This window comes from Anser cygnoides, chromosome 21 (assembly GCF_040182565.1).
Source record: "Anser cygnoides isolate HZ-2024a breed goose chromosome 21, Taihu_goose_T2T_genome, whole genome shotgun sequence".
In the NCBI taxonomy this organism is placed as follows: Eukaryota; Metazoa; Chordata; class Aves; order Anseriformes; family Anatidae; genus Anser; species Anser cygnoides.
The window spans coordinates 5,317,121-5,341,526 of record NC_089893.1 but is presented as its reverse complement, the minus strand read 5'-3'; the positions used below and the strand labels follow the sequence as shown (position 1 = coordinate 5,341,526).

The following is a 24,406-nucleotide window of genomic DNA, read 5'->3' as shown; positions in this document are numbered from 1 at the left end:
ATCTTGCTGCCGGCTGCTCTCAGCGGGGCAGATCCCATGCACAGCGATGATTTTGCGTGGGGATGCCTCGCCGGTGACCTGGGAGCACGACCCAGCCCCTTCCCACGGGGGGATTTGGATTGCGGGGGGGGGTGGTCGTGATCCCCATGGGGGGGGTCCCCACTGCCCCAGGGGGATCCCCGGGGCTGCAGCACGGGGTGCGGGGAAAAAATCACGCGTGGGGAGGGTGGACTTGTGGGGGGGGGGGGGGAGCGCTGTGCCCCCAGGCGATCCCCTTGCAAATGCACATTGAGGGGGGGGGGGGGGCACAGAGGGACGGCCACAGCGGCAGCGGGGGGAGCGCAGGGGGTGATGTAACGCGGCGCTCCGCCGCTCGGTTCATTGAATTGATCTTTTTTAATTTTTTTTTTAATTTTTTTTTTTTTTTAGAGGGGGGGGGGGGGCTCTCCGGGTGGGGTTGGGGGTCTCGGGGAAGGGGCCCGGGGGTCAGCAGGGCTCACCTGTCCGTACACCTGGATGGGCTCCGGCGGGCGCTGCTGCGCTGCGCGGCGGCTCCGCGGGGCTTCGGCGGCGGGCGGCGGGGAGCGGAGCAGCGGCGAGGGCCCCCCCCGAGCCCCCCGGCTCCCCGCCGCCGTTAAGAGCAGCAGCAGCGGCAGGAGGCGGCGGGGGAACCCCCGGGCCCGGCGAGCCCCGCCGCTGCTCGCCGTCGCCATCTTCGCGCCGCCGGGGCCGTGCGGAGCCGTGCGGAGCCGGGAGGAGCGGAGCGCCGCGCCGCCGCCCGGAGAGAATGTGCAACGGGCAGCGGGGCTCGGCATCCCCGCCCCCGGAGCGCTGCCCCCGCGGGGGATGCTCGGGGCCCCGGGGGGGAGCCGGGGGGTCGTCTAGCCCCGGGGGTGCCGGCGGGAAAAGGAGCGGTAAAAAAAAAATTATATATATATATATATATATATAGGGGGTAAGGTGTGCGAGCGGGCGGAGAGAGGTGGGAAGAAAATAGGGGGTCAAAAGCGGCGAGAGAGAATAAAGGGGTCAAAAAGCAGAGAGAAAAAAATAAGGGGGCAGAAAGTGGAGAGAGAAAAGAAGGGGTCAAAAAGCGGAGAGAAAAAATAAGGGGGCAGAAAGTGGAGAGAGAAAATAAGGGGGCAGAAAGTGGAGAGAAAAAATAAGGGGTCAAAAAGCAGAGAGAAAAAATAAGGGGGCAGAAAGCAGTGAGAAAAAATAAGGGGTCAGAAAGTGGAGAGAGAAAACAAGGGGTCAAAAAGCGGAGAGAAAAAATAAGGGGGCAGAAAGCAGTGAGAAAAAATAAGGGGGCAGAAAGCAGAGAGAAGAAATAAGGGATCAGAAAGTAGTGAGAAAAAATAAGGGGTCAAAGTAGTGAGAAAAAATAAGGGGTCTGAAAGCAGCAAGAATAAATAAGCGGTCAGAAAGAGGGAATAAAAAATAAGCGGTCAGAAAGCGGTGAGAAAAAAGTGGTCAGAAAGCGGCAAGAGAATATAAGCAGTCAGAAACGAACACTGAAAATTAACAATAAGAAATCAATAAGAATAAGCGATCAAGAGCACAACAGTCAAAAACACACAATCGAAAACATAAAATCAAAACCACAACCAAAACCCAGCAAAAAATAAATAAATAAATAAATAAATGTATGAAGAAAGGGTTGCAGTGTTTTCTCTCTGGGGGTGCACAAGGTTTCCCCACCACCCCCCAAAACCCGAGGCGCACGTTTCCTCCTCTGCACACCCCCAGCTGCACGTCACAGGGCAGGATGTGTCCCCGGAGCACCCCGGTGCCGGGGGGCAGTGCCGCTTGCATCTGGGCTGTGGTTTACTGGGAGCCGGGCCCAGGCTGTCACTGGTGCCACCTGCAGCTGGGGGGTGTGGGGGGGGGTTAACAGAAGATTTATGAAGGCCGCACAGCGTGTGTTGTGGCGATTACCTCGTCTGCCAACCTAAGAGCTTTGTGTCTCGCCTATCTCCAGCCCCATCCTTGTGCTGGGGGCTTTTTGGGGTAAGCAGTTTTGCAGGGAACCCATGGGCCCTGGCACAAGGAGAAGGGGCCAGCAGGGCGCACGGTGGCATAGGTGCAGGTCCTGGCTGCAGGGAGGGTGCCCTGGGTCCCCTCCTCATCCTCAACCCCTCAGCACCATTCGGGAGGGTTCCAGCACGGTGTGCTGCTGGAGCAGCTCCTTCCGTGCCGGGCCAAGCCGGCTGGCCGTGCGCTCCCTCATAAAACACTCGGCATAGGTGACGTGCCTGCGTGGCCCTCGTAGCTCATCCCTGTGGCAGAGCTGCTGTACGGCTACACGGGGACGGTGCAGAGCTGCTGCCGGTGGCAGCAACCCAGATTTGTCGGTGCAGGCAGGAGAATTTGGCTCTCGGTAGCGGGGATTTCACTCGAGGTGTGTGTGATCTGTGAGGGGCAATTCTGGAGCATCCCTTCCAGAGGGCATCCCGCTTATCTTTTCCAAGGGCTCGTGTGGCCGTATCGATGGGCACCGTTGCGATGGATGGGCTTTTAAGTGCAGGGCGGTGCCTTTTCCTGGGTGTTACGGATGAGGGAGCGGGGACCTGAGGATGAAGGAGAGCAGAGGGTCGGTGCTGGGGCCAGCGGGACCTGGGCTCCTGTGGTCAGCATCCCACAGCCCCGCTCCTGCCTGCTGCCTTGGTGCAGATCCCTTCTGGCATTTCTAACGCCATGAGAAAACCCTCGAAGCAAAGGGCTGTGGACAGGCCGTGCGGGGAGGAATGCTCGTCAGTCCCTCGGCCAGCCCCCAGGCTATCTCGGTCCCCCACATCTCGCCGGCTTTAATAGCAGCAGTGCTGCCCGGAGCTTTCCCTGGGGAACCTTTCACCTGGAAACCTAGTTAGCGCGTTTCAGTTATGGAGTCAATATAATTATAAGCCCTCCTAATAAAGCTTTTAGCTATCTTGACTCTGTGTAATGTGTCTCTGGAGGATCACGGGTCACCGGGGTAAGGGCAGAGACTGCGGGAGGTTCTGGTTTTGAACAAATGCATGAGGTGGGTTTCTGTCTGGAGAGGACATGGTGGGCAGGGGAGAGGAATCCCAAAAGGCTGTGGGATCCCATCCCAAAAGAGCTGCCCCAAAATCCCAGACAAACAAGCAGCTGAATAAGACAAAATAATAAGTAATAAATAAAATAGTAAATAAATAGGAACGGGTAAGAAATGAGGAACTGGCTTGGTCATGGTTTCCAGCGCGAGGAAATGGGTGTGCATCGGGTTCCCCTTTGTCCTCCCGGCCTCGGTGTCGTGCAGTAGCGAGGACCCCTCGAGGGGGCTCGGTGCTGGTAACTGGGAACAGATGAATGGCTCTTTCTTTGCAGCAGGGAATATACATTTCTCCTCTGCCAAGGTAAGGTTTTAAAATAATAACAATAATAATAATCCGTCCCCTGCTGTACAGGGGAGGGGGAACAGAGCAGAGTTTATTTTAAGGTACATCTGGAGTTCATCAGCAGCAGGGGCTGGGGACTCCGAGAGGAGGCAAGGAGCCCCTGCCTCCTGCTTCCTCCCCGTTATTTAAAGGTTGCCTTGCGTGCTGCTGCACTTGAGACCGGACCCCAAGTGAGCTGTCCTGCCTCACAGAGCGATCCCATTTCTACACAAAGACCAGAGAGCAGAAAGCCAAGGAGCCGTGCTGCAAAGCTTGGGCTGAGCCTGGTGCTCAGCCAGGGCGCCGTGGCCATGTGGGGACTGTGCAGAAGTGCCCGTCCTTTGGGGAATTCTGCAAGGTACGGGCCCAAGCAGTCGGTTCTGCAGTATTTCATAGGCCACCTAGTTTTTAGATGAACCATAGCTGCTGTTGTGCCAGGGGAGCCAAACCTCTCAATGGGGCACCGACGGAGCCCCGCGGGTCACTAATCCTTCCCTCCCTGCCCTCTCACACCAAGAATCCCTGGCTGGAAACCCAGAGGAAAAATCATTTCCTACAGCCCTAGGTCCTGCCTATGGGGAGAGCTCCAGCTCAGGGCTGTGTTCCCCTGCGGGCTCACGGGTTGTCACAGCTTTACATGCTGCCACACATCCCCGGGGCTCTCCCCAAAGGTGTGCAGAGGGGCTGGGAGCTGGATCTGAGGACGAGGGGACGTGGTGTCTGTTGTGGGGTTGTTTTGCAGGGAATAGCTATGGCAGTAACCCTCATGGTGAGAGGGAACATCATCATGGCAGTGTTTTGAGCTCTCCCCATTGTTTTGCAGGTGGCACTACCCACAGGCTGGGGGAAAACATGGGTGCTCCATCCCATAGTCCCGTTTTTGTTTGTTTGTTTGTTTGTTTGTTGTTTGTTTGTTTGTTTTTTTCCCCTGGCCAATTTCTGGGCTGTCTGCTCAAAACAAAGTGGGTGGCATCCCGGGGGGGGGGGATGTTCTCCAGGAGCCTTCCCCCAGCAGGGCCAGGCACACACAGTACCTCCCTCTCCCATTAAGTAGCAATAAATGTGTTGGGGAACGCACAGAATCCTTATAGTACCAGTGCTTTGCATGACGATGGGGGACTGTAATTATTGCTTTTACCATCACGTGCTGAAGTGTGTGCGTCCCTCTGGGACCAGCTCACAGCATCCTGGTGGAGAAGCCCTTTGAGGCAACGTTTGTGTGCGCAGGGGTGGTTTTTGCACAGCGTAGAGGTGGCGTGCCCTTCAGTGCCATCCCCTGACTTCTCACCGTCTCACCGCCTTTGTGCAAGCAGCCACACCAGCAGAGGCGCTGCGCTTGCAAACACAATTAAGTTGCTCGGATGTAATTGTTTTTTTTTTTTCCCCCGCATGCTCCCTTTATTTTTTTCCCCCTGACAAACACCCAGAGGCATTAAGGGCTAACTGGCTATGAGAGCTCAGCCTGAAGAAGCAGCCCAGGAGGCGTTATTCAGCCCTCGCAGCCCATCGAGCGGCAGCAGGGGGGAAAAGCTGAGGTCCTTTAACGAGCTGGGACTTCGTGTCTGCGGTCAGACCATGGCCAAGGCTGCTGGGTTCGAGCCCCGAGGGATGCACGGGGGTTTGGTATGGGTCAGGCCACCTATTTATCAGCAGCAGCCTGCTTTGCAAAAACACCCACCCACGCCTGGTGGGGCCAGAGGGTGGCAAATCCCCGGGGGTGCCACGTGCTAGGGCAGGGAGATGGGTGCCAGGCTTTTCCCGAGGGAGGAGGGCCCCCAGCTTTCGTGCCGAGCTCCGTGCTGTTGTCCCTGTGTTCGATCCAGGCTTTGCCTTGACCCTTGGTGTTTGTCTGGACTCCAAGTTATGCAGGGCCAGAGTTCGCGTGCACGCGGGGGGATTGAGAAAGCGCCGGGAGGGGAGAGCAGGGAGATGGGAGCATGCGGTGGGTGCGGGGAAACCCGTCGTTTGGGGAGCAGAGGGTCTGCGGTGCCCATCACCAGGGTATTTGGTCCCAAAATGGGTGCAGGTGTCTGTCCCTGTCCCTGCACACCAGAGCACCCCAAGAAGCAAAGTGTTGTATGGTCATCCCACGTGGCACCAACCCAGGCAGGTGCCCTCTGAAGGCACTGGTCCCTCTGATGGGGGAAAAAATGATTAAAAAGGGTGATGGGCACCATGCTTGGGGCCAGCTCTGTTGGTCCTGGGATCAGCCAAACCAGCTGTGGAACAGGGTTGGGTTTATTACTGCCCAGGAGGGGGCTGACAGCAAGAGCCTGGCTGGGATGTAACGGGGAGAGATCCGTGCACCTGCACGGGCTGGGAGGTATCGGCCGCTGGTGCAGCTTTTGGTGCTCATCTGGATGCATCTGCAGGGGAGAAGGGAGTCTAAAGGTTTTCTGCACCTGCCACGGACTCAGGACAACGGTGTCACGAGCCCTCGGGGTGCCATCGAGGGACAGCAGCACCCCACCCGGGGCTGGGAAGGCAGGAGGCCGGCAGCGTCACCGCGCAGGGAGATTTGGGGTGGGGGGTGGGGGTGACAGAACAGTGCTGACCCCACATGGCCAAGCTGAGCGCTGTATTCAGCACGCTCTGGTGTTCTCGGTGGCTTCCACAGCACTGTGCCAAGCAGACGGAGGGGTCCATGGGGTGATGGGGTGGTGCTGGGACCGTGTCCCACTGCGCCTCGTGTAGGGGGGCGATCGGTGGGGGGCACAGAGCGAGGCTGCCTCAGGTGCTGCCGGGGAGAAACGGGGGGTGCTCGGCGCTCTCCGGACTGAGAACAGAGGCGTGAGATGTCATCAAAGTTGGCAAGTGAGATTTATTGACGGCCACCCTGACCCCAAGGCCGGGTGGCCGGGTTTCCAAGTAAGCCCGTCGGCTGTTAGGGGGGACCTGCCACGAACCAAGGCTCCCTCCCACCGCCTGCTCCCCGGCCCCAGCCCTTCCTCCTGCATTCCCTCGGGGAGCTCGAGGGGCCCACAGGGCTCAAAGTCTGGCCCTGTCCTACAGGCCGGCCCTTTTGTGACACGTCCCCATGTCACAAAGCCTCGGGGAGGCTGCGCCCCACGCCGAGATGTCCCCTCACACCCGGAGCCTGCGGCACCGTTGAGTGGATCCACAGCAGCTGCGAAAGGTAGGGGTAGTCTTTTTTTTTTCACAAAATAGAGGCACGTGGGTGAAACATCGGTGTCTGCGATGGGAGAGCAAAATGCCTGATGTTACCAGCCTCTCATCTCAGCGCGATTTTACTCAGCAGCCCCTGTGGCAGCTCACGGAGCGGGACGGACGGAGACCCCGCGACGTTACCACCGTGCTCGTGTTGCGGTGCTGTTACAGTGCACGTCGCACGGACTCACAGGTGGCACAGGAAATGATTTTTAAGCAAGGTTTGCAGCACGAAGAGAGGCTGGGGAGCTCCGTCGTGGGAGCAGGGCGGGCGCCAGGCTTCCCAAAAACCTCCATTCTCACGCAGCCGATGCTGGGGGTCGCAGGGAGCAGGGAGGGCACATTTCGGTGCAGGGCACGGACGTGGCAGGTGTTATCAGAAGGAGCCGGGATAGCAGCAGCACGATAGCATCAAGGTGTCTGTGTGCCAGGAGGAGGGGATGGGGAGGTCGGGAGCGCGCGAGACCCGTCCGCAGCGTTCGGGGGGGAGCCGTCCGCAGGCCTGGTGCCCGTCAGTGCTGAAAATCAACCCACGTCAGTCGCTCTGGTGCAAGGTGAGGGCTCTGTATGGGGAAATTTAGTCCGACGGGGGCCGGGAGCAGCAGGACGAGGCCTGGCCCCTTTCCGCGGCGGCCGGCCTGGGCCAAAATCTAGTCGGTTTTGTCGGCGGCGCCGTTGGGCTGCTCGGGGCCCTTCTCTCGGAGCCTGCGCAGGTAGTCGTGGGGGCCCTTGCCCTCGAACGAGGTGGGGCTTTTGTAGGAGCCGCCGATCTTGTCCCAGAGGGTGAAGTACTGCCCGTAGTTGTAGTCGAAGTAGAGGTGGTGGTCGGTGTGGTGGGCCGAGCCGTTGATGACGTGCCGCAGCAGGCGGGGGACGCGGTAGTCGCCGTCGTGGATGGAGATGGTCCAGACGTTGACGAAGATGTAGAGGCCCAGGTAGGTGATCTTGTGCAGGGGGAAGAGGAAGGGGTAGACGTGGTAGGGCAGGCTCTGCATGAAGCCGTCCACGGGGTGGAAGGCGTGGCTGGCGAAGGGCGTCGCGATCTTCCAGAGGTGGTGGGGCTTGTGGAAACGCTGCGGGGAGAAAAGGCGTGGTGGGCCCCGTGGGCAGGAAGGGACGGGAGCCCGACCCCTTGCGGGATGCTCCTGTTCCGAGACGGTCACAGGCCAGAGTCCTTGGGGATGTTTGTGGTCCATGACCACATGGCAAGGGAAAGGAGGAAGCATGGACTCTAGGGCCAGGAGAGGAACTTGTGTCTTGTGTGGCTTTTAATGGACTACGGGTTTGCTTGATGATGGGGACCAAGAAGAGGAAAAGTGCTGTTTTTTGGGCCAGCTGTCCCCATCTCCCTGGTGGTGTTTGCTCCCTACAAGGCACAAATTTGCCCCGGCCCGGATGACAGCCCGTTATAAGGGAGGTCCCTACCTTATAGAACAGCTTGTGGTGGAGGCCTCGGTGTATCCAGTAGATGCCCATGTCGGTGAAGAAGAGGAAGGACAGCATGCTGAGAAAGACGCCTGACCAGCCTGGGGGGAAAGACACATTAGTGGCAGCCCCCACGTGTGCACGTGGGGATGAGGGCAGCGAGTAGCGAAGTCAGGCCAGGGTCTTCCTCATGGAGCAGATGCAGGGCAAGGACTGCCAGTCTCTCCTTACCAGGAGAAATCGGGTTTATTGGGAGCTGAGAGAGGTGACAGGAGCACTATCAAATTAGAGCAGGGCACGTGCGAAAGCGGCCGTCCCGTCCCCTAGGCAGGGGTTTGGCCATCACCCTGCGTGGGCTGGCAGGGTGCGGGGGCCTCAGCTCATAGCTGAGATGCTCTGGAGCAGGGAGGCGGCTGGCTGGGGACCAGGCACACCGTGGTGACCCATCGGGACGTGCTGTGGGCTGCAGAAGGTGTCTACAGGATCCGGGGAGAGGATGGGGAAGCGGAGGCATTTATGGAGGGAGCGATGGAGAGCACGGGGTGGGCGGGTGATCCAGGGAGCAGCTCACCGTAGGGGGAGTCTTCGATGTTGTCGTAGAGCTTGCTGTATCCCCGCACCTCGGCGAAGAAGAGGGCGACGGTGGGGACGCTGATCCAGGGCAGGGAGCGCAGCGCGTAGGCGATCTCCCGTCGCACCTGGTTCTGCGGGGCGGCAGCGCCAGGCACGGGTCAGGGCACAGGAGGAACCCGGGGAGCTGCGTGCCATCCTCCCTTCCCCATCGAGGCCACGGCCGGGTGGGGAGGGATGGAATTTAGGGTGGCATGTGGCATCTGGGGTGGCTGGGAAGTCCTTGATATTTATCAGTGCCGTGCTAAGGGTATGGTGAGCAGGGTGCGGGGGCTGCCCGGAGCGGTGCTGGTGCCCAGATCGGGGCGAGGAAGGGGCTTGGACATGGGGGAGCCAGAGAACAGAGGCAGGGACGGCTTCATAGGTCTGGGGGCTGTTGGCCAGGCCGGACTGCCTGCAGAGCCCGGTGTCAAGCCATCACCACGTCCTTTGGGTGACGGGATTCAAGGAGCACATGCTGTATCATCGCACGGCCACTCTGCCCCATTTGGCCACTCGGATACTGGAACGAGCTGCCCAGCGAGGTGCTTGGGGTCCTGTGCCCATCAGTGTCCGAGAGGCATTTGGATAAGGCCCTTAATAAAATGCTGTAACTTTTGGTTAGCCCTGAAGTGGCCGGGCAGTTGGGAGGGGACCATCATTGTAGGACCCTTCCAGCTGTTCTATTCCTATTCCTATTCCTACTCCTGTTCCTATTCCTATTTTTATTCCTATTTATTCTATTCTACTCCTGTTTATTCCTGTTCCTATTCCTATTCCTATTCCGTTTTATTCCATTCTGTACTGTTTTATTGTGTCCAGATGGGCACAAGGGGCATCATCTGCAGGACAGCAGGGTCTTGCAGGGGACCCTGGAGGGGGACGGCTGGGCTTCGGGAGGCCGGGAACCCACCTCTAGGAACATGGGGTGCTTCTGGAGCTCGTGGTCGAAGATGAAGCAGTAGCTGAGGGTGCCGAAGAGCAGGTAGAGGGTGAGCGCCCCGAGGTTGGTGATGACGAAGAGGCTGAGGAGCTGCCGGCAGGGCTCCTCCTCGGGCCAGCTGGCGGGGTACACGTAGGGCGTCAGGAGGTGGCGGTCGGCGGCCTCCAGCACCAGGTCCATGGTCGCTGCTGGGGGACGGGGACATGCAGGGAGGCTGTGGCAGGGCAGGCCCCGTGCCCTCATGGGTCCCCCCAAGTCCCCATGAATCCCCCAAGGGTCCCCCCATGGGTCCTCCCCATGAATACCCCCCAGGATCCCCATGGGTCCCCCTGGATCAACCTCAGGGTCCCACGGGGCCCCCCCCCCTGGATCCCCCCAGATCCCCCTGGCTCCCCACAGCCTCCCCCCCCTGGATCCCCCCAGGTTTCCCTACGGATCCCCATGGACCCCCCCCCCCCCCCCCATGGATCCCAAAGGCTCTCCTACAGATCCACATGGACCCCCCCCCCGGGTCCCCCCCGGATCCCCCCATATCCCCATGGATCCCCCCGGATCCCCCCGGGTCCCATACAGATCCCCCCCCCCCCCCCCCAAATCCCCCCGGATCCTCCCCCCCCCCGGTCCCCCCCCGGTTCCCCCCCGGTCCCCCCCCCGGTCCCCCCCCGGTTCCCCCACGGCCCCCCCCCATGTATCCCCACGGATCCCCCCGGCTTCCCCCCGGCTCCCCCGGCCCCGATCGCGTTGGCCCCGCGGTGCCGACCCCCTCCTCCGTGCCCCCCCCCCCCCCCGCTCCCTGACCCCCCCCGGTACCTGCCGGCGGCCCCGAGCGCGTCGCGGGGCGGGGCGGGGCAGCGCCGCCCGGTAGCGCCACGTGACGTCACTCGCGCCACCGCCGGCGGTGACGTCACGAGGGGGCGTGGCGCGGGAAAACGGCCCCTCCTGGGGGCGGGGGGAGTGGGGGTGTCCGTGTGTCCGTGTGTCTATGTCCGTGTGTCCGTGTGTCCCCGTGTCTCGCGTGGGGTTTTCCCCCGACGCCGCTTGGGGCTCGAATCGGCTGGCCCTGCTGATTTTATATAAGCCCTTTTTAACGTAAATCCTTGCTGTTTTGGTGCATCCCGCCCAGTTCTCAGTGATTTGTGTCGCCGTGGGAGCCCGCGCGTGCTCGGGGGAAGGGTCTGCACCCACGCTGGGGCCGTTCACACCCCAGGAGTGCTCGTTTTAGTACTATAATAGACACCCCCCCCCCCCCCCCCCCCCAGGAGTGTTTCTTAGCATTGCAACAAGGCGAGCTGCCCTGCAGGACATCAGCACCCTGCTTTTCCTCGTCCGTTCAGCCCCGGTCCCTACAGCACGGTGATCGCCCACCCGTGTTTCTTGCAGCCCGCTTTGCACAGCAGCACTGCTACATCTATATCCAGGTCACCAAACGGTGGCTGGCCCTTATACCAGCCCCCTGGGCACAGCGTGGGCCGTGTGTTCCTTCGGGAATCGCTGCAGGTTGGGCACCCGGAGCCGCACCCCCGTGCACCCACAGCAGGCGGTGTTTGCACGTGGGGAGGCAGTGTCAAGGCCGGACCTCGTGGGTTTGCCCCAGACAAAGCCCCCGCCCTCGCTGCGTGTTTTTCGGTCCCGTTGTTGCTGTCCTTATGTGCCTGAGTGCTGCCTCGTTGCCTGTTGTGTCCCTGCTGTTGTAGGTATGAATTCACGCCTGCTGTCTGCCTGCCCTGCAGCAGCATCGTTGTACCCCCCTTGCCACCCCCGTCCCCGTGTCCCACACATGTGCCTGGTGTCTGTTTGTCCCATGCCCACGCTGCTGTCCCTGTGCCCTTTCTGTGCCATGGGGCTGGATGCCTCCACACACGCCCCTTTCCCTCCATGTTTCTCTTTCACTTGGTCTTTCTTTTCTGTCTTTGTCTTTCTGGCTCTGTCCTTCTCTCTGCCTCTTCCTTGGTCTTTGCTTCGTGCTTCGTCCTCGCTTTCTGGCTCTTTCCTTAGGTCTGCTTCTTTTTGTGTCTGCCCATCTGTCTTGTTATTTCTGGTTCTCCCTCTCCCGCTGTGCCGCTTTCTCCCTCCTTCTCTTTCTTCTGTGCCCTTCTATTGCTCCCTTGTGCCTGTTTGCATCTGTCTCCTGCTCCCTTGTTGCTTTTCTCCCTAGCTTTCTTCCTCTCCCTGTGCGTATGCCTGTATGGGTGGTGTGCTAGCTGCAGGGGGTGATGCTGGGGAGGCCCACAGCGTGGGATGGGATGTGAGGTGGGTGGGCTGGCAATGGAAGAGCCAGTCCTCTGATGCCTCTGATGCCTTCCTCTCCTGACCCTTCACCACCTTCGTAGCCCTCCTGTGGAGGCTCTCTAATAGTTTTATGTCCCTAGAATGCATTCGAGTCCTGCATCCAGATCTTTTGTAAAAACCATCAGAACAGAACTGACCCCAAAATGAGAACTTGTGGAGCCCTGCTGGTGACCGGCCACCAGCCTGGCGTCACCCCTTCTCCTGGGACCCTCTCCTCGTGCCTGCCCCCTTGGACTCCCTGCAGCCACCTCCCATCTCCTGCCTGTGACCACGCTGCCCACCTCTCCCCAAAAGGCCCAGCCCTGCCTCCCCTGGGGTCCCCGGGACCCTCGTGGCCTTGCCCCCGCTCAGCTCCTCTGCACAAGACCACGCCGCTTACGAAGGAGTACAACGCTTTTTATTCCCACGCAGCCATGTCACAAAACACAAACACAAGAGAGGTCCCCCACAGAAACAGCCCCCCCTGTGCCAGCCGGCCCCCAGAGCCCACCGCCCGCCTGGTGCCATCCTGCGTGGGCAGACCCCGACCCTGCTCTCTCCCCTCAAAAGACACCGTGACGGCTCTGACCACGACAAGAAGACTTGGCTCCAACCCTCTTTTCTCAGGCTCACCCCCGTGGCCTCTCCCCACACATCAGGATGTACACCTGGGTTCCCAAAACCCCAGGAACACGCTTGGCTCTCCGCCGTGCACCCCAATGGCTCCCCTCTCTGGAGAGCCACCAGGTGCCGTGCTCCCAAGGTGTGCTGATGTCCTCTGATCCGAACGTGCTCTTCTGGTCCGTGACCTGCACCAAAACACCTACCTCTGGCTGGATCCAAGCGCTTCAACGATGCACACCTCTCCCTCGGGAGCCCCTCTGAGGGCAAGGACACACACAGGTGCATGAGCCTGAGCCCATTCTGCTCCACTAACAGAGGTGCTGGGGATGGGGTGCTACAAGAGAGAGCCTGGGAAAAGCTGCAAAGAAAAAGCCAAGTCCCACATCCATCCCAACAGACATCCAGCTCTGCCATCACGGTGCCTCCGATGCCCATCCAGGCGCTCATCCATCTGCTCTTCAGGTCGAGTCCCTCTCCTGCTGGGTCGGCAGCAGGCCTGCTGCTGGGGGTGCTGGCTCCTACCCTACAGAGACTCAGGCTGACACGAGAACAGTACTTGGCCGGGCAGCGGAGCTGCACCTACGAGGTCAGGTCCCGCGGAGCCACACACAGCCACAGCCACAGCTGTGCCACCACCACAAGGCTCGCTCGGGCTCGGGCGTCCCCCGAAGAGCTGGAGGCTGTCAAGGCAAGAAGGAGCACGTGAGCTGGGACCCTTGCATGGACACAGCACGCATCCCCTGAGATGATTGTGACCCTCTGTGATGCTCCACCTCTTAGCCAAGAGGCCACTGACAGCGCACATTGCCATTGACCTTGATGCTCCAGCCACAGCCCGACCTCATCCCTGTCCTGCTATGAAATGCCACCTTCCCCATGCTGCTCTGTCTCAGAGCAGACCCCCCAGCCATCTTGCCCCAATGCCCTGGACCCCCAGGACTTGCCCCTGCAGCTCTTGCCGTCCCCTTGCAGTGTCCCCGTCACGCAGCTGCACAATGGCCCATCCGCTCGGCTCGTGCAGATCTGCTCGCAGCCGCCGTTGTCCTCGCACCAGTCTGATCCTGGGGGCAAGGCGCATGGAAGGGGGGGGGGGAATGATGCTGCTGGACCCTGAGCAGCCCCCGCTTTGGCCACCCAGGACCCCCATTCCCTCCTGCAGCAAAAAGTCCTACCGGGGTGCTCGCTCTCCCCTGGGACCTTGCTGTCACCTCGTGCCACAGAGGTCCCCGTGGGAGGTGGGCACCCCCACGCCGTGCCCTTCCCCTGCCACGTGCACTTACGTTTCCTCCGAATGGGTCCCACCGAAAGGATCTGCTCATGGGCCTCCTGGGCAAAGGCGCTGGCTGACCGCCGGTGCTGGGGGCAGTTCTGGGCAGGGACAGGGGGTACATCCATCACTCTCAGCCCCTGTTCGGGCCCCCTCTGACCAACCCAGGTCCCAAAAAGACACCCAAATGCAGCCAGGCTCAAAAAGCTCAGGTTATGGGCAACCTGGCCATGGGAGAGCTCTCCTCCCCGCACCCAGACACAGTCCTTCCAGCTTTCTCCTTGATCTCTGACCACCTCTTGAACGCCACATAAACCGTGCCCATGGTGTCCTTCCAGAGCTGCAGAAAACTCCCGACCCGCCTCTCGAAGCCAGCCCTCGGTGCCTGCCCCACTTACTATCTTGCAGGAGTATTTCTCTGAGTCGCAGAGCGAGACGGCGCAGTGCAGGTGGACTTCGTCATAGTCCCCGATGAACTTGAAGACGGTGACATGGAAGCGACAGGTCAGGGACACCCCGTTCTCCTCTATGCCGATGGTGTTGTCCTTCATGTTTTGGCACCTGCGCAAAGTGCAGACGCTTGCCATGGTGCTCCCACTATCAGGACCCTCCCTGGAGGGATGTTACTCTCCCCTCGCCCCCTAAGACCTCTTGCCCAGGTCCTGTAGCAGTGCTCTTTGGTCCCGCTATACCCTTGAGAGCATCATGGGACCCACTTGTCAGCATACCTCATCCCTACAATATGTATGGCTTTTGGCTGAGAGAGAGCTAACCATCATCATAGTATCTCCTACGGCACCATGCCTTCCATTTATAACCGAGCCTGGGCTGATATTTTGGCCATATTTTGGCCCTGGCTGGACAGGACAGGGACCCCAACTGGCCAAAGGGCTATCCAGTACCGTGTGGCACCGTGCTGAGCAATAAATGGGGGAAAGCTGGACAAGGAGGGGAGGATGTTCTGCTTTCAGCATTTGTTTTCCCAAATAGCCATTGCGCACGATGCAGCCCGGCTTTCCTGGAAATGACTGAACGTCTGCCCGCTGAAGGGATGTTGTGAATGAATTGCTGATTTTGTTCTGATTCGGCACAGCTTGGGCTTTACCTATTACGCTGCCCTTATCACAGCCTACACGTTTTCTCTTTTACCCTTCCAATTCCCTTACCCTCCCTCGATGATGAAGTAGCGCAGCTTGTCGTTGCTGTCCCGCGAGGGGGTCGCGTAGCACTTGTTCAGCATCAGGATCAGGTGGTTGGAGTCGGCCCCGACCACGAAGACCCCCACGTAGAGCACGTCCCGCGTGGTCAGCACGACTTCCCCCTGCCGGTATGGGTGCTTGTAGGAGGAGTTCTTGTACAGGGCCATCTTGGTTGTGAAGCTCCCTTCCTGCGTCGGCACTGTCAGGTTAATCACGCTAATGACAAGAAACCAAAACAGGCTCAGACGCACCAGAAGGATTACTCCCACCTCATCACCTTGCTGCATGTGCACACGAAGGAGGGGTGGCATTGCTCCCACTGCTCTGACCTTAGCATCGGCCGCACAACTGAGTCCAAGGAGATCTTGATGTCCAGCTCATAGGCACAGGAAAACTCCACGTTGATGGTCCGGTCCCGGGTGATGATGTTGCCCGTGTTGTTGGCACTTTCGATCCACACCGTGTTCTTGTACACTATGTGCGTGCTGTTAGACTGTGGGAGGGAGCAAACGGTACCCCTCGAGACTGATCGTCTCTGATCTCCTACTCCTGATGGGTGCCTCAGCATAGCGGTGTGACCACAGGGGCCCTCCATCTCTATAAAATACCACCTCTGGCCCCAAAGGTTTGTGTACCACTGCAGTACCTTCCCCCAGGGAGCATCCACACCCAGCAATTCCAGTGTCACCGGTACGGACCACCCCTTCCTCCCTGACCCCGAAGTCCTCAGGGACCTCACAGGTTCCTGAGCCTCCCAACTACTCCCCTTCCTCCTCCTAATCCTCCGGGCTGGGACACTAGTTAGCTGGACCATGAGATCTCAGACCCAAAAGTCTAAGAGAAGTCACCCTGGCCCCTTGCCCGGTCCCACCTGCACCACATTGCCGCAGTTGCCCTTGGTGTTGTTGATCTGGAAGGAGATGAAGTCCTCGCCCTCGATGCCGGGGCAGTGGCGGTCGTTGACCCGCACGCCCTCGCGCTCGAAGCCCAGCTGGAAGAGCTTGCACTTGGAGATGGACACCTCCATCTGGGCGGCTTTGCAGGTCACCTCCGCGTCGATGATGTCGTGGGTGTCTAGGGCAGAAGAAGGGTTACGGGACCACCAGAAAGGACACCACACACCCAGACCCCAACCCCAACCATCACTTCTCCCCCTGGTGGTGCAAACGGGCTCACTGTTCCCGTAGGGTGGGGGCTCGACGCAGCCGCACAGCTCCCCGCCGTCATCCAGCTCGCAGCTCCGGTTGGGGCAGTCGGCGCCCGCGCAGGGGTCTTCCACCACTCCTGCTAAACAGCACGAGAAGCGCCGCGAGCGGGATCTTTATCCTCAGGCCACAGGATGGATGGACCACAGGATGCACCACTATGGGCCGCCCCATGTGGGATGCCCCTGCGGGATCCCAGAGGAACCCAGCTCTCTTACAGCAATTCTCCTTCTCGATCCACTCGGTGCCCAGGATGCCGAAGGTGCGGCACGCCTCGCCGTAGGCGGCCAGCGAGCCGCACAGCTGCACCTTCTTGTGGTTGTAGCAGCCGTCCAGAAAGCAGGACTCGTAGAAGGGCAGCGGGTCCAGGAGGCCGTAGCAGGGCTGGAAGAAGCCTTTCATGTCGGTCAGCTTCAGGCAGTAGCTGTCGCTCTGCAGCTTCTGGATGCGGACGTTGTCACAGGACGCGGCATACTGGGAGTACTGCAGCTCGTTGCAGCTGCGGGCACCGGACACATTGCGGGGGCTCGCGATGCGCTTGGCCCCGCTCCCTCCCATGCCTGGTGGGGATGCCTCACCTCTTCTGCATGCCGTTGGTCTTCCAGCTCTGTGCCAGCAGCACGCTGCTGACCACCGGCTTGCCCCGCAGCGTGGCGTAGTCGTCTGCCGGGTCGCCGTTGAAGTTGCCGCAGAGGCCGCACACCTTGTTCTGCAGCCGCTCGCCGATGGTGATCTTGATGACGTTGAAGCCGTTGTAGCGGATCTGGATGTCGGGGCCGGAGTCGATGACCAGGAAGCCTTCCTGGCTGTAGATCTTGGTGGAAAGCCCCGTGACGAAGGGGATGCTCACGTGGCTGCCGTTCACCTGGCACGGGAGAGGACATGAGGCTGATGTCCCTCCTGTCCCCTCTGCCACCAGACAGGAGCGTTGGCCACCCACAGACATCTCTGCAAATGCCTCCCGGTACCCCAAATAGGAAAACATGATGCGTCTGCTTGAGCAGGGGTCGTTGAGACCTTGCCTTCCCCTTCACATACTCCTTCTCCCAACAGATCTCTCTGAAATCTGTTACCCTTAAATGCCTGTATAAGGCCATGATGCAAAGCAAGCCCTACAAGTGTGTAGAGGCTCTAGCTGGGGACTCCTCTCTCACTGAGACAGCCACATACAGTGTTCTTCTACCCTAAAAGACCAGGCCTGCGTCCCCCAACAGTTAAATGACAGCCGCACCTCCCCACATGCAGGAGGACTCAAAGACATGGACAACCTTTGCCTCCTGCCATCCCTCTCATCCTGGCCAGCACCCCTCTGCCAAGCCCAATGGAGAGCATCCACATCCATCGCGTGGAGCTGCTGGTACCACTACAACCAGCGACCTGTGTGGCCTTTTGGTCACTCGTGGGGACTGCTGCACTGCCCTTCTTCATTGATGGACGTGGGTGCCTGGCCCCTTCGCTCTGGAGCTGGTCCCCCATAGCCCAGACCTCAAGACCTCACCTTGACGGTGTTCCTATCACTGATGAGGATCTGCTCCTCGTTGATGTAGAAGTACACGGGGGAGATGATGGTGAGGTTGGGCGAGGACCACTTGTCGAAGTTGATGATGAGCTGGAAGGAGAAGTCGGGCAGCTTCTGGCAGATGGTGGAGAGCACGAAGGCGCAGTTGGCGGGGAAGCGGAGGAAGGCGCCATCGAAGGTGCGGAAGACGCCACCGCCCGCTGCCAGGCAGAAGGAGCTGCGGGTGCTGAAGCAGCCGTGGACGCCGTTGCGTGAGGCGCACTCCTCGTCCGACTTGCAGTGCCGCGGGTCGCACTGGATCAGGTTCCGTCGGAAGCAGCGGCACCGCCGTGTGCAGTCCCCGTTCCAGAAGAGCTGCTTGGGCTGAAAGACAAATGGGTCACGCATGGGGAGAGACAGGGACCCCTGCCCGACCCTCCATGGATGCTCAGCCTGATTTTACTCCCCTCTGCCTCATAGAGCAAGAAGTCTGGTGACGAGGACAGAGCAAAAAGCACAATGCACACACCGACTGCTTGTGCACAGCTGCCAAAATCCCTGCTACCTGCAGGCATGAGGACACTGCACATTTCCATTGCCACGGTGACCTCATCTGTCTTTTGCCCTGCACTCTAAATACCTCCTTGTCCCTTTCTTGTGCCCTGCCTACCAAAACATAATCTGCCAAGCACCCCATAGGACAATAATGGGGTAACAGCACACAGTGGTGTGCTTGGCTTGGCAAAGACACTGTGCAGAACAATTTCACCATAAAAAATACATAAATAAATAATAATAATAATAGTAAAGTTAGCAATGCCACCAGCAAGATGAGCCTGCCAACCATCTCAGCAGCATTTTGTGTGGCTGTGGTCCTGTACAGCCACCGTGCTACAGGTGACATGCACTTGTGTCATGCTTGTGTGCCTCTGCACATTCTGTGTGGCCATGGCCCATCTGTGTTTGCCTCCCCGTGTTTTTACGGTACACTCCTGCCAGACTATGTGGGGTTGATGGCACCCACCAGGAGCACAACCACACAACCCAGCCTGCTGCAGAAGACCAGCCTCTGCAAGTGTTGGCTCCTGCAGGAGGGGAACACGATTTCCTCTGTCCCCAGACTCCCTGCAGCAGGAGAAGGCTCAGAGATTGCAGATGAGGAGGACATGCCCAAACAGCTCAGCACCAAACAGAGGAAATGACCACAGCTACTATTAAGAGAGCTACACTTATCTTCATGCACAGAGGACAGAGGACCAGAGGGTCCCGGTGTAAAACAGACAAATGGAACAACTGGCAAGGTAAACTCTGAGGATGGCAATGGCCTCATGCTGGCTTCGAGCACCTTATTCCTCCTCGGAGACAAGGGTCACCCCACACCATGAGAGTTACTATACCATGGTCTGGTGATTACGGCATCACGCTGATTCCACAAAATCCCAAGTAACATCTAATAGCTACAAACAAGTAGATTTCATAAGAAACAGTAAACTCACTTCACTTGCAACTCGTAGAGTATTGGGCTCTGACACCAACTAAAGGCAGCATCTCTGGTCACCAGTCTCCTTTCCTACCACCCATTCCATGCAGGACACCCGAATCACCCTCACCTAACAGCCACACAACCGTTTTGCAGGCCAGAAGGACATGTGGCATGCCAGGGATGACATCCCTCTTCCCTGTCTCCCTGTGCCCCCTGGTGCCCTGGCAACTCCTGCCCTTTTTTTTTTTTTTTTTTGGCTCGTATTGAGTCACACTGAGCTGGGGGGTGTCAACATGTGCTTCTTGTGTGACCCCTGCTTGGCTCCTCTAGATACCTGTACCACACACCACAGTGAACAGGATCAACATGACACCTTACAACGCATCCACCGCGTGTCCCACCTGGGGCACCCAGCGAGGGATGTCACAAAGGGGCTCGGAGATGGCACCGTGAGAAGGATGTTCCTGGCGTACCTCGTAGTATTTGCCATCGGAGTAGCAGCCGCAGTTCTGGGGCAGGATGCAGCTCTTGCCATTCAGGACGTAGCCGGGGTCGCACTGGCAGCCCTCCACGCAGTAGTGGCTGCAGTCACTCTTGAGCCGGATGGCGGCGCATCGCGGCTGGCACAAGGACACGCAGCTCTCGTAGTGGCTGTTGGGGGGACAGCTGACGGCTGCAACGTGCGGGGAGAACACGAGGGGTGCGGATTAGCTCCTTGGAGAAAACTGACCTCTCCTACAAGCTCCTTACATCACTGGCTTATCGCTGCCAGCCACCATCTCATGGGGAGCACGCAAACCACGCGCCTCGGCCATGCGCACAGCGCACAAACCCTCGCAGCCCTCTGGCACTGGCTCCTGCTGACCCTGGGGCTGGAGGACAGCGGTGCCCACAGAGGTCTTGCGGGCTCCCAGCCCACATATGGAGCCCCCGTGCCCTCTGCAAGGGTACACACTCCAGGGGATATGCTGCTGCCAGCTGGCCTTCATTCCTTAGCCATCAGACCTCAAAACCTGGGGGTTGCTGCGCACCCAAAGGTGCCACCAGCTCACTGGGGGTGATTTTGGGCTGAGCACATGGGGGTGACAGATCATGGCCTCACCACCCCTGCCCTGTGGGAGCCTCCAGAACCAGGAGGTTGCTCGTTAGGAGGAAGAACAACATAAATTAAATTTTCAGTCTTGTTAGTGGTGACAATTACTTCCCAGCTGATTTGCCAGATAGAGCGGCTGCCAGGGAGACTCACGGAGCCCATCCTCAGGAGCTTAATTGGATGTTGCGGTGTAATCTTATTGACAACAGTGAGCAGCTTCATTAGAACAAACATGTACTCCTGGCTGCGAGTCTCACTAATAAAATTCCTGGGGAACAACGGCAGGATGGATGATGCCTCCTGAACCTGAGGCTTCACCTTCTCTATCCCTGCTCCTGCTGTATCACACACAGTTCAAAACTACTGCTCTGCTACCTCCTTTCAGCAAACACCTACCTCCCGAAAATATTACGGTGCCACCACACCTGCAGGTGTCACCCCAGGTGACACCCCAGCAAAGAGGAGCCTGGCAGCAGGGTGGCACTTACAGCACGAGGTGAAGTTCCTCCAGCCGGTGACGGCGATGCCCTGCGTTTGGCACGTGCTAGCGTAATTCTGCAGCCAGCCGCAGGCCGTTTGCATGGCCCCCCCGTCGACACACGTGTCGAAGAGGCAGTTCTTGTAGAAGAAGCTGGGGCTGATCTTGCTGTGGCACTTGGCAAAGACGCCGCTTTGGCTGGGGATCAGGCTGCAGAGCTGCTGGGGTTTCCAGAAGCCCTCCACCTTCCCGCAGGCGGGGCAGCGGTCACCGCAGCCCACCCGACAGAAGGCGTCCCGCTTCGCCCAGCTTTGGACAAAGTCGGTGACACCGAATGCTGGCATGCCGCCCGCGGCCACCAGGTCGTCCTCGGGGTTGCCGTTGTAGCGGCCACAGAGGCCATAGGTCAGGTTCTGGAAGCTGCGTGGGATGGTGACAGAAAGGAAGGTCTTCCAGTCGTACACCACCTTCAGCCCAAAGTCGGTCTCGACCACGATGTGGAAGCCGAAGGCAAAGATGTTCACTTTGCCCTGGCCCAGCTTCAGGGGCAGGTAGAGCCGCTCGTTGTTGATCTGCGGGGAAGGAAAGGAGGTGGCTGGTAAGCTGGGCTGCTCGAGCCTTCTGCTGCAGGACACCGAGGTGCTGCTGAAGCAACCAGCCTGGCCCCAGCCTCCAAAACATGGCGGCAAAAAAGGAAGCCCCCTCCAAAAGCTGTGCCAAGGGGTGGTCTAGGGACAAATATTCCAAGGTTTGCCCTGGAAAAGCTTCTGAGACACAAAGAATTGTGTACAGGGAACCACCCAGGGGTTTGGGAGGAAGAAATAACCCCTCGTAGATGCTGCTCCCACCACCACTCCTTGCCCTTGGCGGCCCGCGCTCACCATCACGGTGTATTTGTAGGCGCGGTGGATGACGATGTTGTAGCTGAAGACCTCCACTTCCACTTGCTTCACCCACAGGGCCAGGGAGGTGTCCCGGTCCTCATTCTTGGCCGTGACGGTGAACGTGGGGAAAGTGTCCGACCGCTCTGCCCGCGGCCGGGAGATGGTAGTGCACAAGACCAGGGCACAGCTGCTCTGGAAGTCGAAAGAGTAGCCGTCAAATGTCAGGTAGTGCCCGTAGCCGGAGACGATGCAGGAGGCATCCGTGCGGACGTGGCAGTAGTAGAGGCCGTTCTCCTCCAGGCAGTACTCGTCGTCCTTGCAGGAGACGTTCTCGCAGTACACGCTGTTGTCCGAGCCGTTGCAGTAGCAGAGGAAGTGGCAGGAGATGTCCATCCAGAAGGTCTGGTTGGTGGCCAGCTGACGGCCCTCGAAGTTGCAGCCGCACTCGCCGCGGGGAACGCAGCGGGAGCCGCGGAGGGCGAAGCCCTCATCACACTGGCAGCCCTCTGTGCAGGTGTCTGTGCAGACGGGGCCCGTGGCCAGCGTCTCGCAGGTCTCCACGCAGCTCATGCACTCCTCGAAATGGCTGTTTTCAGGGCACGCCAGGGCTAGGGGCATTGGACACAGTGTGTGAGTAGAGATAAAGGTGGACATGGGGTGAGCTGCGACCCGTTTGCAAAAAAAATAAAAAAAAGCAAGAGGGGAAGCGATCCCAGTGCCCTCCCAACCACCTGGTCTTCCCATTCCCTTTGTGACCCCTTTTCCTCACTGCCATCACCCTCCTCACATCAGAGACCTGTGCCAAGTGAAACCTCCTCCTGCTAACCCAGAGGACGTGCCACCTTCCCAAATAGATGCCTCTCTAAAACCTCCACAGTGGAGACATCCCACTGACTGTGTGCTGCCATGCTGGGGATTTTTCACATTCGCTGCTGAATTATGAATGTTTTCCCATCAATGGCAAGTTTATAGCGACAGCTAAAAACACGCCTTATTCGAATTATCCTTCAGTGATGGCTTACAGTACTGTCAGCCGCCATCTGCGGCTCTGGAACGCTCCTACACCACATCGTTAAGCTCCTCACATCTCCTGCAATGCCACCATGAAATTGCTGAATTGGGAAATCTGTCTCTGCAGGCAAAGGGACTGCTTAGAAACTGCCATCAGTCCACAGGGTGGCAGGTCCTCATCTATGGGCACAAGAGGCATTGTGGTCCTAACACACACCGATCACCCACTGGCTTGATGACCCTGATAAGAGCTCCAGGACCGGGCTTTGCTGCTATGGGAAATGCTGCCTTCCAGATGAAAAATATAGGAGATGCACTATGCTAGCAGTGATGCTCGCCACCTCTTTCCTTTCCATGCACTACTCAGGAGAGCACTTCGTACACATCAGCCTCCATCAGACAAAGCTCTTTCAACAGCCATGCCAATCTTTGCTTGACTTCTAGGTTAGCGAGTGGGAAAACTGCCCCGAATTGCCAGAGTTTAGGCAACTCTGCCCCATCCATTTGCATTATTTCAGACTTCTCACGCTGCCCTAAGTGCTGGGCTGCCATGGAGCTCCTGAAAACTTGCAAGGTCCAAGCCTCTCTTCCACCAGTCGGTCTGCTGTTGAGAGTTTTCCAGCTCCTCTATGGAGGAACACCATTAAGGAGTATGCATGAGGGCACTACAGGGGGAAGAGGGGCTGTAATTTGTGGTGGCCCAATAAAAAAAAAAATGCAGTCTACTTCTTTACACCCACAAACTCCTGAGAAATAGACCTTTCCCACGGTGGTGAGGTCTACATCCCCTTCTCCCCGCCCCAGATACTTAAAAATTTTCACGGACTCACGGCAAAAGCTGTGGCTCCTCCACTGGCCCACATCCACCTCGGCGTTCTTGCAGGCGCCGGCGTAGCGCGCCACGGCGTCGCACAGCTCCGACTGGTTGCCTCCGCTCTGGCACAGGCGGAAGAGACACGTCCTGTAGTAGGCCGAGACGTTGACCACGCTGTGACACTCCAGGAAGGAGCTGTTGGTGGGGTCGTTGATGATGCCGCAGTTGGAGCGACTCCTGTAGGACTTAAGCAGCTCCGAGTCATTGTTGCACGCCTTGAGGAGGTCCCCGCACTCCCCGTTGCAGATCTCGTCGAATGTGGTCCAGCTCTCCAGGAAGAGCTCCAGGTTGTCCGTGCACTTGCCCTTGGGCAGGCAGAACTCATCGCTGCTGTTGCCGTTGAAGAAGCCACACAAGCCCCCGGTACAGTTGAAGTAGGCAGTGGAGAGGCGGATCTCCAGGAGGCCTGAGTTGTAGTAGCCAATGCTCAGCAGTCCCTCTGACTCCGTCACGGTGCCGTTGTCATTACGGTAGATCTCCAGGCGGCCAGAAGGGTGGAAATATGGCAGTTCCACATCGTAACCATTCACCTGCAAGTAATAAGTGGATCACAATGTGTCAGTAAGGGTGATGTGACTTTGCACGGACATTCCCATCTGCAGGCTGCACCATGCCGAGAACACTAAATGCTTCCAAACCCAGGCTCAGTACTTAAAGGCCAGGACCCTCCCTTCAAAAGGCACAGAGACCTTTGAATAGGGATATTCCTTCTTTTCCACAGCCATTTCGCTGACCATAACAACATTATAGCCACCAGCTCTGCTGGCAACTGTGCTGTTAATCAAAATCCAAGAGCTTGCAACATATGAGTGCTAATTTTATTTTCTGCTTGCCCCTAGCCTTGTCAGCTCTTCGATGTGGATGGTTTGCATGGGCTGTGGCATGAGAACAGCATCTCAATGAGTACCTGTCACCTTCTGCCTCTTCCCACCCAGGGACATGGATGGGAAGTCTAAGGGGCATGAGAGGACATGATCCC

General features: G+C 58.7%; 3 protein-coding genes across 5 annotated transcripts in view; all 3 read right to left on the bottom strand.

Moving 5' to 3' along the window:
• Positions 1-840, bottom strand: part of SORL1 (sortilin related receptor 1) — a 42,662-nt gene extending 41,822 nt beyond the window's left edge. Inside the window, exon 1 of one of the 2 annotated variants that reach the window (XM_066981339.1) lies at positions 501-840. In XM_066981339.1, coding sequence (XP_066837440.1) covers positions 501-815 — 315 coding nt within the window. In that variant the 5' untranslated portion in view covers positions 816-840. The remainder of the gene's footprint in view (positions 1-500) is intronic. The other variant, XM_066981338.1, reaches the window with a different exon arrangement.
• A 5,354-nt stretch (positions 841-6,194) lies between these two features.
• SC5D (sterol-C5-desaturase) lies at positions 6,195-10,485 on the bottom strand. 2 transcript variants are annotated; one of them, XM_066981343.1, is made up of 5 exons: positions 10,354-10,485; positions 9,514-9,731; positions 8,563-8,695; positions 7,992-8,092; positions 6,195-7,639 (listed from the first exon to the last, which is right to left on the bottom strand). In XM_066981343.1, exons 2-5 carry the CDS (start codon positions 9,721-9,723, stop codon positions 7,217-7,219), a joined length of 867 nt encoding a protein of 288 aa, XP_066837444.1. In that variant the 5' UTR covers positions 9,724-9,731; positions 10,354-10,485; the 3' UTR covers positions 6,195-7,216. The 2 variants fall into 2 exon arrangements, with proteins under 2 accessions (XP_066837444.1, XP_066837445.1); XM_066981344.1 differs by having other exon boundaries at positions 9,514-9,728; positions 10,354-10,442.
• A 1,372-nt stretch (positions 10,486-11,857) lies between these two features.
• Positions 11,858-24,406, bottom strand: part of LOC106039810 (tubulin-specific chaperone cofactor E-like protein) — a 50,851-nt gene continuing 38,302 nt past the window's right edge. The window contains exons 16-30 of the mRNA XM_066981342.1: positions 23,384-23,957; positions 21,540-22,150; positions 20,669-21,230; positions 19,561-19,760; positions 17,605-17,988; positions 16,685-16,971; positions 16,325-16,605; positions 16,078-16,188; positions 15,773-15,975; positions 15,231-15,394; positions 14,869-15,117; positions 14,101-14,263; positions 13,716-13,803; positions 13,380-13,496; positions 11,858-13,115 (exon numbers count right to left, since the gene is read on the bottom strand). Of these exons, the coding sequence (XP_066837443.1) occupies positions 13,015-13,115; positions 13,380-13,496; positions 13,716-13,803; positions 14,101-14,263; positions 14,869-15,117; positions 15,231-15,394; positions 15,773-15,975; positions 16,078-16,188; positions 16,325-16,605; positions 16,685-16,971; positions 17,605-17,988; positions 19,561-19,760; positions 20,669-21,230; positions 21,540-22,150; positions 23,384-23,957 (4,095 nt within the window). The 3' untranslated portion in view covers positions 11,858-13,014. The remainder of the gene's footprint in view (positions 13,116-13,379; positions 13,497-13,715; positions 13,804-14,100; positions 14,264-14,868; positions 15,118-15,230; positions 15,395-15,772; positions 15,976-16,077; positions 16,189-16,324; positions 16,606-16,684; positions 16,972-17,604; positions 17,989-19,560; positions 19,761-20,668; positions 21,231-21,539; positions 22,151-23,383; positions 23,958-24,406) is intronic.